Consider the following 16578-nt stretch of genomic DNA (forward strand, 5'->3'; position numbering starts at 1 on the left):
AAAGTAATAAAAAAAACAAAAAAGAAAGAAAGAAATGTATATGATAAAAAAAGAGTGATTACAGTAGACTGAGGAATACACACAAGAGATAAATAATGTTATCACTCAACAAATCAATCAAACCAATTGTCCTTCGAAAAAGCATTTTCTCTATAATTGAAAGACCACTGACATTACATGAAATTGTTGCCTTTGTCCTGCCACAGAGGCACAATATATGAACTTTGGAGTGGGGACTTTACCTTTTGCAATTGCCAGCTCTCCTCCCATTCCAGCAGGACCTGCCTTAGTATATAAGACCTTTGAGACCAGTGAAACAACAGATCTCCCTGGAATAAGCTACTGACTTAAGGAACGAGCTTACCTGAACCCATCATGGGGGGGACTAAGCTCTGCCTTTTGCTACTTCTATGTGCAATTGCCTTGTCATGTAAGTACTACTAAAGATTTGTATCTTATGGAAATTGCTATTTTTGTATAATAAAAACAATAGCAGGATGTGTAAAAGCGCTCTTTTGTTTTAGCTGGCTTTATTCGGTTTTTTGTCTATGTGTGTGATTGCTTTTGCTTGAAAATATCTGAATTAATTGATATCAATACATAAAGCTAACGGAAAAGAAATGAATTCTCAGGTTCTCTGAATTTAAAATTTATAGTTATGTGTTCCGAGTTAAATTACTTTTTTTTTTAATTCTGTAAACTACTGATGACATTTCTTCCCAATTTAAAATAGAAGTGTTGTCACTCAGAGACTTATTTTGTTTGTTGTTTAAAATAAAATCAAAAATAAAAATAAAGTCCATGTTTTCAGATGTTTATAATAATTAAAGACATAGAAATACCAATATTCTAACTTCAGACGAGTTCACCAAAATCTGTATTTGCTGAGATAATCCAGATTTTGATGAAAAATTAAGACTTTTTTTGTTTTGTCATTTTGTAAAAAAATAAATAAATAATGCCCTAAATGATAAATATAAAAAAAATACATAATATATTTCTATGGAATTTGGAAGGAAATTTTCTGAGACCTTTATTGCATAAAACAAATTTTCAAGTAGTCAACTGATTTTTTTCCAGAGCTATAGTTAAAAAGCATTATATATATATATATATATATATATATATATATATATATATATATATATATATATATATATATATATATATATATATATATATATATATAATTATAAATTACATTTGTAAATTAAATATTGTTGTATGTGTTGTTAAAGAATAACACTAAATTGTATGATTATGGTCATTTATGTTATTTGTATAACCTTGTTATTTCTCATCTTAGATGCACAAGAGGAAGAACCATGCCTTTGTAAGTCCCAAGCTATTAATATATTCAAGAAAAATTGAATGATTTTGTCTCTAAGAAATTTAATGTAGCTTATGTGACCAAATAATATTTTACCAATAAATTAATGAAACAACAAAAATGTTATGTCCTTTAAATTTTGAGTTACTGATGCATGAAACTGGATTTATAACTGAAGACTTCACCTCAGAACAGCTATCTAATCATGTAAATGACAGTCATGTATGAGCCTCCTTGATGTTTATGATGTGATTTGTGCTCCCCCAGTGGCCAAAAGGTTCAAGAGCTTTCAGAAGTATGAATACACCTACGAAACGGAGTCTCTAAATGCCCTGAATGGAGCAATCAATGGTCCCAAGGCCAGATGCAAGGTATAAATGTTCACACTATTACGTTTTAATTAAATGTAAAACATTTATATTTTAAAATTTAAATTTTAATACATATTCTATTTTTGAACAGGTTGAAATTGAGGTCCCACGCATATGCAGCTATATCGTTCACACAACTGAGTGTGAGTTGAGTGATGTCATCGATGTTGATGCTGAAGGAAAGCCTATCTTTATGTCATCTGCTGGTGCAGAGGCTTTCAAGGCTGCCATGGCAAAGTAAGATTCTCAAGGCATACAGTCAAACAGTGACAAGATAGAGGAAGCAAATAGTATTAAATAAATACTGACCTACCATCATCTGGTTTTCAGGAACCCCCTGAAGTTCACCGTTGAGGGAGATAATGACATCAAGTTGTTTCCTGAGAATGATGAACCAGCCAACATTTTGAACTTCAAAAGAGGTCTAATCTCAGCCCTTGCAGCACCTGTGCTGGAGGAAGACAGAAACAGGAGAATGGTCAGTCATTAACTCAAAACTCAAATATACAGTACACGTGTTAAAACTGATTTACATTGACTGATCCATTCCAATTTTGTCTCAAAACCAGCCCACCGTCTACGGCATGTGCAGGACAGACTACTCTGTGAATGCCAGACAGGATATTGCCACCGATGTTGTCCTCAACAGAGACTTGTCTAACTGTGACAAATTCAGCCCAGTCAAAGACCACACTAGTCCCCTGGCACTTATCACAGGAATGGTAAGTCATCCCATCTTTAAAAACACACACACAAAACAATGTTTGCTGGATAGCTTCTGAAAAAGATGTCAACCTTGCTTGTTTTTATCATCACACAGCAATACCCACTTGCTCAGCTCATCAGAAGCAGCCAAACCTGCAACTACAAGTTTGACAATGATCAAAAGCATATGACCTCGGCTTCTTGCTCTGAAAAACACATGCTTTTGCCATTTTCTTACAAGTGAGTTCATTGACAACTATGTGAGTTTGTACTTTTTGCCTGGCTGTTTCTTTTATCACTCTGCTAATTAATTTTGATTATCAACAGAGGAGAGCATGGCGTTTCTAATGTAGGAAAGCAAGCTTTGACTCTGGTGGGAGTGTCTGTATACAACGGCAGAATCTTTGACCACAGTAAGTAATCATTCTTACATTTGAATTGGCTTTCATTTTGCACTGATCAGAAGAAATCCAATTCTCTTCATTTACCCACTTCTAGATGAAGCCAACATGAAGACCCTGCATCTTGATGACAGCATTGACTCAGTCCATCCAATTCAAGACAAAGATGCAATCCTGTCAATTCTAAGGGACCTGAATGACCTTTCTGAGACCACAAATGGAGAAAATAGAGCCCATCTTGCTCACAAACTCATTTCTACCATCCGCAAAATGAGTGCAGAAAGCCTGAGTGCTGCTCTGCCAGAGGCACTGGAGATTTCTCGCCCCCTTGTGTACCAAGCTTTGTTCCAGTGTGGCACTCCTGAATGCACCAGTGCCATCCTGCGGGTTCTCAGAACCTTTGACCGTTCCTCTGTAGAGATTGATGCTGCAGTGTATGCCATGGGAATGGTTCCAAATCCATCCAGAGACCTTGTTGAGGAGATGCTGGAGATGGCCAAGTTCAAATCTAGCAAGCCCATCTACTATGCTCTCAGCAATGCTGTGAAGAGGTAAGAAAATGAAAAACGTCAATCACAATCATGTTATTTATTCTATCTACGAATTTACTGAATCTATGGATATTGGTCTGTTTCATTCAAGGCTCTATGAAGTTGAAAAAAGTGTCACCCCTGAGATCAAGGCAGTCGCAGATTACACCCTTGAACAGATTGGCGACTGCACAGGGAACCAAGAACATGTGTACCTGTCCCTGAGGGTATGTTCAACCTGATCCATTAAGCATGCTTCATCAAGTTAAAAATAACAGCTGATATGTGGATATTGAAATATGTACTTGAAAACACTTATAGGTCATTGGAAACATGGCTGCTGCTGTCGGAGCTGCAAGCCCTGCTCTGAAATCAGCAGTTATCCAGTGCATAAACCAACCCGCTGCATCCCCTGAGGTCCAGCAAGCTGCTATTCAAGTATTTAGGCTAACTTCTGTTCCTGACGAGGTAAACATATAACTGAAACAAGTAAATGTACTTATATTTAAATATAATTATAGTAGATGCATGTTTGGCTAACATATTTTTTTCTGCTTTCCTAACAGGGCAGAGAGGTGCTAATGAAGGTCATTTTCGACAAAGCTGCTCCAATACAGAAGCGTGTTGCTGCGTATCTCATTGTGATGAAGGACCCTCAGCCCACTGAACTGGCTCAGCTGGTTGCAGCTCTGCCTAATAATAAAAACTGCCAGGCTATGAGCTTTGTTAACTCACATCTCCGGAACATCCTGAGCTCTACAACATCAGAGACCGGGGAGTGAGTATACATATTCATGCATTTTAACATCTTGTGTTTAAAAACATGTTCTAATTTATTTTCTGCTTCTCAGACTCAGAGTAAAGATTCTTAATGCCCTGCAAGGAAATGAGATCAGTACTTCCACCGATCCAACAAAATTCTCTCGCAATTACAAGATTGGCTCTCTAGAGGGAAATGTGATTTTTGAGTCTGAAGAACTTCTGCCCAATGAAGTCATCCTGGAGATGACCCTAAATGCCTTTGGATATGATGTTGACATGTTTGAGGTACACGATTATCTCACTTTTTCAAATATTAGTTTTCTCTTTGTTAAAAACCAGGACGTTAATAGGTTTCAACTTTTTGTTTATACTTACAGATTGGGTTAAACGGAAAGGGTCTGGAACCCACTGTTGATGCCCTGATTGGTATTGATGGATTCTTCCGTGACACCATGCAGAAGACCATTAACTATGCAGCTGACAAAGTACCAAGGGGCAATGACATTATGCAGAGCATGTTCCCAACCCTATGGAATAACATCAAAATGCAAAAGGTCTATAAAATAGAGTTTATTCTTTATTTCCACACTGATGGCATCTTTTTTTGTTCGATTTCTCACTCATGTTCTCCTCTCACTCTAGGCCCCTCAAAGCATTGTCAAAGAAATAACAAATAATGTTAACAAGCTCATCCAGAAGCTGAAGGTTCAGGACAACCCAGAGGCTATGATCTACCTGAGGCTTTTGGGTGCTGAAATGGGCTATCTCAAAACTAATGATGTAGAAGACATGGCCTACTCTGCTGCCTTGCTGACTAAAAGCCTCCTAAATATGTTCCCTACTGATGTAAGTCAACTGCTTTAAAAAATGTGTTTAGAAAATCTGCCCATATAACAAATAACAAATATATATATTTTTTGTTTAACAGTTCCTAAGGAACCTATACTCAAGTGTCAACAACAACCTTTTCCTTCACTACGTCTTCATGGACAATGAGTTTTATCTACCAACTGGTACCGGCATTCCTCTAAGAGTTGCCCTGTCTGGTACTTTTGCTCCTGGAGTGAAGGGAGGACTGAAACTTGCTCGTGACATGGTATGGATCAGCCTTTTATTTTAACCAAGCTTTTTTTCCAGGCTAGAACTGGTTACTTAAGCTAATTCTTGGTCTATTTACACAGAGCGAAGTGGCTTTCATGCCATCCGCTGGAGTTGAGTTTGTGACGGAGGTTGGAGCTCTCCTACCTGAATATGTTGAGTCTGGCCTGGAGATGCATACTAACATCTACCACGAGAGTGGTCTCAAAGTAAAAGTTGCAGTGACCAATAAGCAGTTCAAGTTGACCATTCCCACACCAAAAACTTCAACAAAACTCATCAGTGTCTCGTAAGATGCTTCTATTTATACAGAAAAGATCACAATCAACAACAAAAAAAATTATCTTGCTCTACACATGCATTGCATTGATTTAGTATTTTGTTTTCTCTGTACAGAAACTCATTGTATTCAGTGACTGGTACAGAAATCAAGAGGATTCCTCCACTGGCAGAGCATGTGAAAGCAAGGAAGTGCACTCCTTTCATTCCTGGTTTTCAGTACTGCGGTGTCATGCAATATTCTAATGCCTTTTCCAACGATGCCGCTCCCTACTTCCCTTTGACTGGTGATAGCAAGTAAGCGAAACACTGGGCATAATCACGGGGTAAATTTGTTTGGTTACTTTCTTCTTTCTGAACTCTAAATACTAAACACTGACCTTTACCTAGATTTGCCATTGAGATCCACCCGACTGGTGAGGTTTCTTCATACACAGCAACTGCTGATTATGCATATGATGGCAAAGATGACACAGTGACATTTGGTCTGAAGGCAGAAGGTAAAACATTGTTTTACCAAATAATCCCTTATGATCTCTACACATTTTTATTGAATACCCTGCAACTGAAATGCTGCAAATTTTCGTTCAATAGGAATAACATTTGAGAGCATAGTCAAACTAACATTCGACAGACAGAATTATGAAGTCTCGGCTGACGTCCAAATTCCTGACTATGACCTGGAAGCTGGAATTCGGGTTCATGCTGTTGATCGAAAAGCTCAGAGTGATGCCACACATTCCATCCAGATTGACTTGATGAAGAAGAATGTACCTGAAGCATCTCTCATTGGTCTTGCTAAGTATGCACATAGTTTATATTAAATACATTATATATATATATATATATATATATATATATATATATATATATATATATATATATATATATATATATATATATAGTTTAACTTTATATATGATAATTTTAATTATTCTCAATTAATTTTTCATTCTTTAGGATTGGGTCAATGAAGGATGCCATGCTGCAGGTTCAGCTGCTCATTCCAAATTTTGAGACTGATGCTAAAGTAACGGCAACACTAAAAAATACTGATGAACTTAAAGTGGAACTTGAAAGTGACATAAAGCTTCCTGAGATGACCTCCTCTATTCAGAAAATGATTCTGAAATATGGTAATTAAATAAATAAATATGTAAATAGATCTCCTGTACAAAAAGTGAATGTATGTCAAGTCAGCATTTTAAAAGATCTTAACTTAAATTTGTTCAAATTTAGTAAGTAAACAGGAAGTCCTCTGCCTTTTAATTCATTTTCATGTACTTTTTAGATGCTGAGGAAATTGAGGCTGAGGTCTCTTCTGATGTCACCACTGAGATTCACAACATTATAACTACTGATGCCATCAAAGCCACATTCAATGATATTCTTGACCAAGAAATTGGCACATCTGATAAGAAGATCCGTGATGTCTTGACCCAATTTGTTGAGGTAAATGTAAAATAAATCCTTATTTCCCCAAACCCATGAACTTATACAGACTTTTTAAAAATATAATATTTTTTCCATAATCATCTAGGCTTCAAATGCCTACCTGGAGCAATTTTCTCCCAACATTCCATATGTACAGGAATTGAGGATTCCTGCTCTCCCAGAATTCACTTTCCCTAAGAAGCTGTTCCTGAATGCGTGAGTGATTCAGAAACAGCTAAACTAATTTTAAATGCAGAACCATTATGAATTATAAATGTTTTGTTACACATTGTACTAATTTATGACATTACATTAATTAAAAAATATTCTGTATTTTAACAGTGAGGGTGCTGCTAAATACAAGTTTGGCCAGAATTATTACACCATAACCATACCTGTTCCTCTTGGTGGAAAAACTTCAAGAGATTTCAACCTCCCTGCTGCTCTGGAAACACCAGTACTGAACGTACCACAGCTTGACCTTCAGGTTAAATCCATTAATATCCCACTTCCAGTGTTCTTTATACCAGAGAGTCTGTCTCTGTCACTACCTCTTGTGGCAAAGGCGGAGGTGTCCAGCAAGCTGAGCAGCAACTTCTATGACATGGAAGCAAAAGCTTCTGCAGGGAGTGAACTTGTAGATAAACCAACCTATTCTGCCATGATTGAAGTCACAGGAACAAGTCCAGTGGATCTACTCTCCTTCAAAATAGAAGGTACTTGTATGCTTTCATATTTTCTGTTAATCACTTTTTTGTAATCTGTAAAAAATAAATATTGAATGTTGTTCTGTTTATGTTTAGGATCAACCTTCCTGGTAGGTAGACTTGGAGAATCTTTGAAGACTGAGATGAAATCCTCCCTTAATCACAAGCTCCTTGAAGCCAGTGTCAATTATTTTGAGGAAATAACAACTGGAGAAAAAATCACAATGAAATCAAGCAGCAAGATGGAGGCGAAAAGTCCCTTTGGTCTGAAGATTTCTCTGGAACACACGGGCCAGGTTGGACTCGATGAAGATGAGATCTCTGGAGATGGAAATCTGTTGGGCTCTATCAAGGCTGGTCCTTTGAATGGTGAAGTTGCTCTCAGACAATCACTTATCCTTCTTCCATTCAAGCCAGAGCTGAAAATCGACTCTTCTCTGAAAGTAGACTTAGAACAAATCCAAGCAGAGAACATAATTGAAGCAGCTTTTGCCAATGGAGAGCTCTCTTTCACATCTAAATCAACAGCATTCCAGGACAATCTCATACATGTTGCTGAACTTGCCTATAAAGAATCACAGCTTGCTCTGAAGTCAGATGCAAGGGCAAAGGCTTTCGGCCTAAACATCCAAAATGTAGCTGAGGCTAGTGCTAGTTTTAATTTAGTTAACGTTAAGATTGACACTAATGTTGACACTTTGTTTGGAAATCGTGTCCGTTCCCAGTTTATAGCAGCACTGGACGCCAATGGGCTGGATGTAAAAAGTGATGCCTCTGCAAATCTGGATGAACACACAGCTTCTCACATGTGCAGCCTTTCCCTGACCAGAAACGGCCTAGTCACAATTGGCTCAACCTTACTAGAGTGCCCAGACATGCCTTTGACACTGCAGAACAAATTCAATGGAGCCCTTGACACTTCAGGGCTTTCATTGTCAGTTGAAACAAAAGGTAAATTCGTTGAAGTGACAATTGAAAACACAAATTCTCTGTCTGCCTCCCTGTCCTCAGTAGATTTCATTTCCAAAGCTAATAGCGATGATGGAACATATGTGCATGACTTCTCCCTTCAGCTTCAGCCATATAGTACCTCGTTGAAAATTAGCAATAATCTGAATGCTCTGAACATCAAACTGATTAATGAGGCACAGTTTAAGGCACTTCCATATGCAGCAGATCTGACTGGCAGTTGGAAGCTTTCCTCTGGAACAGATGAGCTTAAGAACACATATGAGATCAAATATGAAGATCTGGTTGCTACAGCCAAGTGTGGTCTCACTGGAAAACTCATGGGATCTCACATGAGCCAAAACACAGAAATTGAAGTTGCTGGACTTTCAGTTACATACGGCAGTGAATCCAATTTCAACTCACAGTATCTCCGCTTCAATAGCGACTTACATGCCGCTGCTGTTCCCTTCAGATTCAACGTTGATGCAATGGTCAATGCAGATGGGGATTTGTATCTGTATGGAAAACAAAGCGCACAAGTCTACTCTAAATTCCTTATGAAGGCAGAACCACTTGCTTTTGCACACTCACATGAATGCAGAGTCTCAACAACTTACAACCTGTATGATGATCTGGTATTCGAAACCAACCTTGATAATAAAATTGATACTGTGCTGACACCGTCTGAGCAAAAGGCCACAGTGAGAGTAAAATCTAAGTTCAACAACCATGAGTTTAACAAAGACTTGAGTGCTTACAATACCCCTGAAAGACTTGGAGTTGAAATGTCTGGATCCATCATCACCAACATCTTCAATACAGTTGACTCTGACAATCAAGACCACTTTTTCTCTGCCTTCCTAAAATATGATAAAAACAGCAACAGCCGTGCCTTAAGTCTGCCATTTATTGATGAGTTTCCATTTGACCTGCAACACATGAAACTTGCAGTTTTGAGGATTGTTGAGGCCATGCAGAGTTATATCAACAGAGAAGAAATCATTGTAGAAATTCAGAAACTGGCCACATATGTTAGTGACTTTGTGAATGAACTGAATCTGGAAGAGAAAATCATAAAATTCAGCAAGGACCTGACTGCGCTGTATGAGGACTATGGAATTACTCTCGACGACCTGGAGGCTTCTCTGATGAATCTAAAGCCTGTTTTGTTGAAGCTAGTCACTGAACTTGACACTTATGTAGTAGAGATAGAAAAGATTGTGAGGGAAATAATTACAAGTGGCACACCATCTGATGCTGCAATACAGAGGTTTACAGATATCCTGAATTCATTCAATGAGAAATATGACGTCAAAGCCATTGTTCTCACTGTTATTGAGGCTATTGAAAAATTTCTTAGGGAAATCGATGTAATGAGTATAAAGGGCAGCAGGGAAGTCTTCAAGCAATATGTTGATGAATATTTTGCTATTAAATCCAAAGTGGAGGAAATTTTGAGTGAACTGAAGCAGTTTGTTGCAAACTTTGACCAAGAAAAGTTCACTGAGGATGTGAAGAACTTTGTTACCTCAGCCAGATTCAGAGACTATGCAGACAATCTGGTGGCTAAAATCCCAACAGAGCAAATCAGCAAGATTCTTGAAAAAGCAAAACAACTGCTTAATCTACTGGGTAACAGAATGAATGCCATCTATACAAATGTGAGAGAAATTCTGGTGAAATCTGGGGTTGACAAGAAGATCGAAACTCTCCTCAAAAAAGTTGTTGAGCTTATCAAGAAGTTCAACATTGAAGAAACTGTTAAGACTCTTGCGGACACTTTGAAATCTATTCTGACCCCTGTCACTGAGCTGGTGGATAAGGCCATCAACTACTTGAAAACAACAGAGGCAAAGGAAATCATTGAAGATCTGAACAACTGCCTAAACCACTGCATTAAATATATTAGATCATTTGACTACAACGCATTTGTGGATGAGGCCAATCAGAAAATCAAGAAGTTAACAAATGATCTTTACACCATGAGTTTGTCACTTGAAATCCGTCAAAAGCTTGAGGCAATCAGAGAGTTTGTTAACTATGCTTTGTCATCTATGAGCGCTTGCATCGAAAAGCTGGAAAAAGTCAAAGTTGTGGATGTCGTCAAAAAATTCAGTGACATTGTCGATAGTGTAGTCTTCATTGACACCGAGGCACTCATTGAGGACCTTAGGAAAATACTTGCAGACATTGATATCAGAGAAGAAATCCAGAAGTTTCTGAAGCACGCAAGTAGCATCTCCACCAAGGTTGTGACCACTGCAACAGATGCATGCAGTGCTGTTATGCAAGTGATCCAAAACATCCTTAAAGATCAAGCAGTTGTCAACGAGCTGAAGCAAATCTGTGACAGAGTCAAAACAGTACTGAGAACAGCTGAATTTAAGATTCCATCTTTCATTTTTCCACTGACTGACCTTGTTGTGCCATCCATAAAAATAAGCTTAAAGAATCTTCAGGAAATCAACCTCCCATCTTCACTGATTGACCTTCCAGGGTTTACAATTCTGCAATATTACACTGTGCCACCAATCAGAGTAGAATATGCTGACATCAAGCAGGGACTATTAGATCTCCTGCACTTCATTGCGAACTTTGAAATAATGCCAGCTGTCGAGAACATCTTTGGTGACCTTAGAATTGTCTACATGCCTGACATCTCTGCCATCACACTGCCAGAGATAAGCTTACCAGAGATCTCTCTCCCAGAAATTCCTAAATACATCAGCAAGCACAAATTTTCTGATCTGACAATCCCAGAATTCACCCTCCCTGGAGTTCCTACTGAGGTCATGGTGCCATGCTTTGGAAAGTTGTATGGTGAGGTTAGAGTCACCATTCCAATTTTCAACATGAGAACTACAGTAGAATTCCTAAACTCTACTGAAAGTGCAGAAACCCCTCAGTTTGTAGGGCACATTACCTCACATGGATCTTCAGAATATGACCTTCTTAAATACACCTTGGACTCCACAGCTCGTGTTGCCATGCCTAAAATGAGTCGTGTGATTCTTGCAGAAACCCTGAAGATCACTCACAGTGTACTAGCCATTGACCATCAATCCTCAGTCTCACTTTATGGCCTCTCAGCCCAGGCTTCTTCCAAGAGCACCATGAAGATTACCTCTTCCACCTATAATGCTAACATCGTTAACACTGCTTTCTTTGCCCTGGCAGGTGGAATATCTGCAAATATCAAAACAACATATAATGACAAGTTAAATGCAGACCTTTGGAACAGTGAATATTATTACGGTAATGATATAATTCTAAAGCAGGATGGTCTAAAACTCCTTCTGACCATGGAAGAAGAGGCCAAGGGACATATATCTGTGCTCGAAAAGTCTGATGATATCACTGGCAAGAGTAGTTCATCTATAATTATTACTCCAACAACATTCTCTCTGATCATTTCTGTGGATTCCAGCAGTTCTGTTTCAAACATTAAAAAAAGTATTAAAGCTGACGGTGTTGCTCTGAGCTATGTCGACTTCACTGCCAGCATTGAAGGAACTAGTGATTCTGAGTTATTTTTACTGAATGCAGCTGGAAAGGCGGATCTCAGACAAATGAAAGTAGAGATGAAGGCTGACCTTGACACAAAATATGCTGGACTGCTCAGTGGTACCTTCACCAGTGCCTTTAACTTCTTAGTGCAACCTTTTGAGGTAGTCCTTGATTTCAAGAACAAGGCTAATACTAAGCTCAACCTTGTAGAGCCCCTGTCTGCTAAGATTGATCTTCAGAACAATTATACTGTCATCCTTAATAGCGACGAGCAGATGTTGAGCACTGGGTTACTTGCCCGCTTTAACCAGTACAAGTACAGTCACAATTTCACATTGGCCAACAACGAGGATGAGGCTGGCATTTATGCTGCAGTAAATGGCGAGGCTAATTTGGAATTCCTAACAATCCCTTTCAGTATTCCAGCAATGGAATTAGAAACACTAACTATGGTAATTGAAATTCCAGAAATCAGTAACATCAATCTATATGAACAGACTGGGCTTAAGCATGTTTTGACTGACTTCGACCAGGCCATTGATGTAGATGCAAAGATGGTTTACCAGAAGAATGACTTAACCTCTGAGTTGTCTTTCAAGTCCTCCATATTCAATCTTAATGCCAATGCTGGTTTCTATCAGAAGGATAACCCTGTAATTCGTTTTGGAGTCATCACTGCTTCTGAGTTTGAGTCACTGAAGGCCAAGCTTGAAGGAACCAGCAGTCTGAGCACCAAAAGTGGATTCAAATTAGCCAATTCTTTGCTTCTAGAAAATCGCCACATTGAAGGAACCCATGAAAGCACTGCAACTATGAACCTGAATAACTTTGAAGTTACACTGTCTATGGCCACAGATGCAAAAATGAATCTACCAATTCTTACAGCTAATGCCAACCACCAACTTACTGCTGACAACAAGGCCAACCCAAAAGCAGACTCAACATTTAAGATGGATTACAACTTTGACGTTCCCATTATTAAGCTTGTTGGAAAGGGAAATGCTGAAACCATCTTAAAAGGCGAAGGAACTCGTACGTTTATCTCTGCTGAGACACTTATAAAGAGCAATATTGATGGAACATTCCTAGATCGTGGTATTTTGAAAGGAACTCTGAATTACGATGAATCCCTGTATGTGAATGGTAATAGTTTGCGATATGCCCTTAAGACTGGTGGTAATGGAGACCTGAACTATGGTGATTTCAAGGTGGCTTTTGATGTGGATGAAAACCTGTCTGTAGAGACAGCCAATGAGCACGTATATGCTACAATGAAGTTTACTTCCAATAATGAAGCAAATGTTGGATCTTTCAACACTAAAGGAGTTCATTCCAGCCAGGCTACTCTCGATATGGCTCTTCTGAAGTCACTGGTGGCTGATATGAAAATAGACTTGTCTCAACCGAGCACCTTTGGTGAACTTAGCATCTTCGAGACAATGAAAGTAGATCTCAGTGCTCCCAAGCAGAAAATTGATATCCTTTCAACAATCAAGTCTCCGGTATACACCACAGATGTTCGTGCTAAACTAGACGGTAATGCCCCAGATTACAAAACGGTTCTGAAGGCTTCAGCCACTTCACCAGTTGTGCGCCTGCAGTATGATCTTGACAGTAAGTTTCAACATATACTATATGTACAATGATACTCAATGTTAATAAAAGGAAATTAAATCTTGGATTTGTGTGCTTTTACACAAAACAGGCTCCATGAGTTCTACTATGGAGAATGGTGCCCTTGTTGTCGGAGCTAACGCTGTACTTACACATCAGGACTTCACTATGGATATCAGCAATGCTATTCGCATGAGGTAAATAAAAAATCTTTCTGATTTTTTGTTTGAATATTAGTACTATGTTTGCAATTATAATTTATTTTATAAAGCAATTCTGAGTGTAAATCTAAATTCTACTTATCATTAGCGAAAGGAGCCATATTCTGAATGTGGACATCACCAGCCAAACATTTACCGATGTTAACCTTCGCTATGCTGCTCGGAGTGATGGGATAAGTGGCTCTGTTTCCACACCGGGGTCTGGCCTCCTTGGCTTTCAGCTCCAAGGAAATATTCCATCCCAAATGAATGCAAGGCTCTACTGTCGTTATGCTGTAAGTTGCAGTTTTTTTGTCTTGTTTTTCAGATAATAATTCATGCGTACTCTTTGTTCTCTTTGTTTCCTGCTTGCACTTATTTAATATTCATATGTGTAATATTGGTAAGGTTTCTAAAATTATAATTGTTGTATTTTCTGCAGTTTGCACCAGATGATGATGTCGACATCCTAAGCGTCAGAGCCGTACCAAAGGGAGATGAAAAAGTACTGTTGGTCACTGGCAATATAAAGGCTGCACAATCCATGTTTGAAGGCTTAATGAATACTCTAGAAAAAATCTCATTTAAACTTGCAGGATTAGCAAGAGAATATGGTCTCGCTTTTCCAATTTTTGTTGCTGACGATGTTTATGGAGTAATTTCAAATGGACTCTCTGCTGCCCGCAGAGCTACACCAGGCGTTAGTGAGTTATCCCAACTTTTCAGAAATGTAGTTGTCACATCCCAAAAGACCATCCAGGTCTTGATTGACAATGCCATCGTACTCGTAAAAGAGATTTCACAATATAAACTGCCTGGAATGAATGAAGCTACACTGGCTGAAATTTGCAAGAAAATCCAATTAGTTGTTGTAGAAATGCTGAGGAATTTTGGTAACAACTTAGAGGTATACTTCTCTCCCATCATGGATAACTTTAATACAATTCAATTGACATTTCCCAATGGAAAGGTCATGACAGTAGCTGAGTTCCAACAAAATGTGCAAAGTATCCTGAGAAGCAACCTAGTTATGATAGCAGATGCAATGAAGCAAATCGAAAGTCCTGATGTAGTTCTTAAGAAACTTGGACAAACTTTACAAGAGGTTGTTGAAAAAGGACAAGAATTTGTGGACAAAATGAATTTAAGTTTATTAGAAGATATTGCCGCGGCCATTAACACGTTCTACCAGGAGCTGATGAAGATCATAGAAGACATTAGTGAGGCAGTCATCTTTGGTTTTTCAATCCCTGCAATTAAAATATATGAAATTTCTCAAAACATAGGGAAAGTGTTGAATGCAAATAATGGAATACATCAATTTGAGCTTCCTCTCCCATTTTTCCAGTAATATGGTCATTCTGAACAGAAAGTAAATTAAGTAAACACTACCATCTTTTGAAATGAACATTCTTGGACATCGAAGCCAATGGACACTTCACTGAAGTATAGTACAAACATGTATATAAAGCAATTACTGACTCAAAACATGTCTCATTGTTATGCTGCTCTATTATTCTATTTGTATAAATGAGGATTGAAATACTAAGCTAGTTATCAAAAATGTCAACTGCAACCTATTGTCATCCTTGTTCTGTATCCAACATTAATGGCATGATGGATGGGGATCAATAAAGAACTTTTATTATGCAACACGACCCAATCTTGTCATTTCTATATTCTAGAAGTGTTTTAAACTAGTTTGGACCATTCAATAATATAATATAATTGAATATACAGGTGTAATAACATGCAACAAAATGAAAAATAAGCAGTGGTACATGGGTACATTTTAGTTTTTTATGCAAACTACTGGTGACTTAAAAAAAATTACAAATAAAATATTTTATTCTATTTTTTTCATTAGGAAGAAAAAAGTTTATCAGAACTTTTGTAGAGGTAAAAAAAACTACTAACATTTTACTCAATCCCATACCTGAAAAATCTAGTAAATCAATTGCTTTGATTAGTGGTTATTGAACCTTATTTTAACCAGCTTCAGGTTAACACATGTTAACTACTCCTTTTTGACATATAAACTGAAAATCATTTAATCTTCATTAAAAATATTTTGGATTTGCTTACAAACTGATGTCTGCCTTACCTTTTAAAACTGGAATAACACCAGCAAACACTAATTTAAAACTGAATTAATTTTAACTTGTTTTTTTTTTTACTATGCAATAAATTCAGCAGTTTTCTTTTAAACAAAGTTGAGCCTTTTCCTGTTTATTTGGCAAAGGGCACATAATCAGTAAAGCTTTACTCTGCCCCCTTGTGGTAAACACGCTGAATTGTTGACAGCGAACATTAAAGATAAAGGCATAGAAAACATTTAAAAAAAATGATTTTGAGAAGAACATAAGGTGTTAAAAAGAATGAGGCAGAAAGCATTAAACTAAAAAATGGGTTAATAAAATGTTTTAGAAAGTTATGAATATATCTACAACCTAACTGAAATATATATCAGATAATCAGATTTGTACAAGTATTGCATCTACTATATTTTTGCATGCATTTCAGTCAATATGCTCTAATTTCCTATTTCAATGAAGCAGCTATTTTATTATGTACTTGTCTGTATATGATTTATATATAGCAGCATACATTGTCATATGTACATCTTGCTGTGGCACTGTATTTTAAAGAGGTAACTTTAGCACTGAGATACTGTAGGTTCTGGATCTAC

At 37.6% G+C, this 16578-nt stretch overlaps 1 protein-coding gene across 2 annotated transcripts; it reads left to right on the top strand.

The window, feature by feature from the left end:
* Positions 1-321: 321 nt before the first annotated feature.
* apobb.1 (apolipoprotein Bb, tandem duplicate 1) lies at positions 322-15542 on the top strand. 2 transcript variants are annotated; one of them, XM_087296356.1, is made up of 28 exons: positions 322-430; positions 1307-1333; positions 1598-1701; positions 1793-1938; positions 2032-2179; positions 2271-2423; positions 2522-2646; positions 2734-2819; positions 2905-3358; positions 3450-3564; positions 3659-3805; positions 3904-4115; positions 4189-4384; positions 4477-4653; positions 4742-4945; positions 5028-5195; positions 5281-5486; positions 5594-5773; positions 5867-5976; positions 6071-6278; positions 6437-6612; positions 6768-6928; positions 7017-7126; positions 7253-7626; positions 7714-13689; positions 13781-13886; positions 13999-14185; positions 14332-15542. In XM_087296356.1, exons 1-28 carry the CDS (start codon positions 376-378, stop codon positions 15238-15240), a joined length of 11220 nt encoding a protein of 3739 aa, XP_087152482.1. In that variant the 5' UTR covers positions 322-375; the 3' UTR covers positions 15241-15542. The 2 variants fall into 2 exon arrangements, with proteins under 2 accessions (XP_087152482.1, NP_001025233.1); NM_001030062.1 differs by lacking the exon at positions 1307-1333 and having other exon boundaries at positions 376-430.
* The last annotated feature ends 1036 nt before the right edge of the window (positions 15543-16578 follow it).

This window comes from Danio rerio, chromosome 20 (assembly GCF_052040795.2).
Source record: "Danio rerio strain M-AB ecotype USA chromosome 20, GRCz13ab, whole genome shotgun sequence".
NCBI classification, from domain to species: domain Eukaryota; kingdom Metazoa; phylum Chordata; class Actinopteri; order Cypriniformes; family Danionidae; genus Danio; species Danio rerio.

Excerpts from the sequence above, each read along its gene's own strand:
- apobb.1 (XM_087296356.1), top strand. The coding sequence starts at position 376 with ATGGGGGGGACTAAGCTCTGCCTTTTGCTACTTCTATGTGCAATTGCC. Across the intron at positions 4,654-4,741 it reads ATAACATCAAAATGCAAAAG|GCCCCTCAAAGCATTGTCAA; the intron begins GTCTATAAAATA and ends CTCTCACTCTAG. Across the intron at positions 7,627-7,713 it reads ACTCTCCTTCAAAATAGAAG|GATCAACCTTCCTGGTAGGT; the intron begins GTACTTGTATGC and ends GTTTATGTTTAG.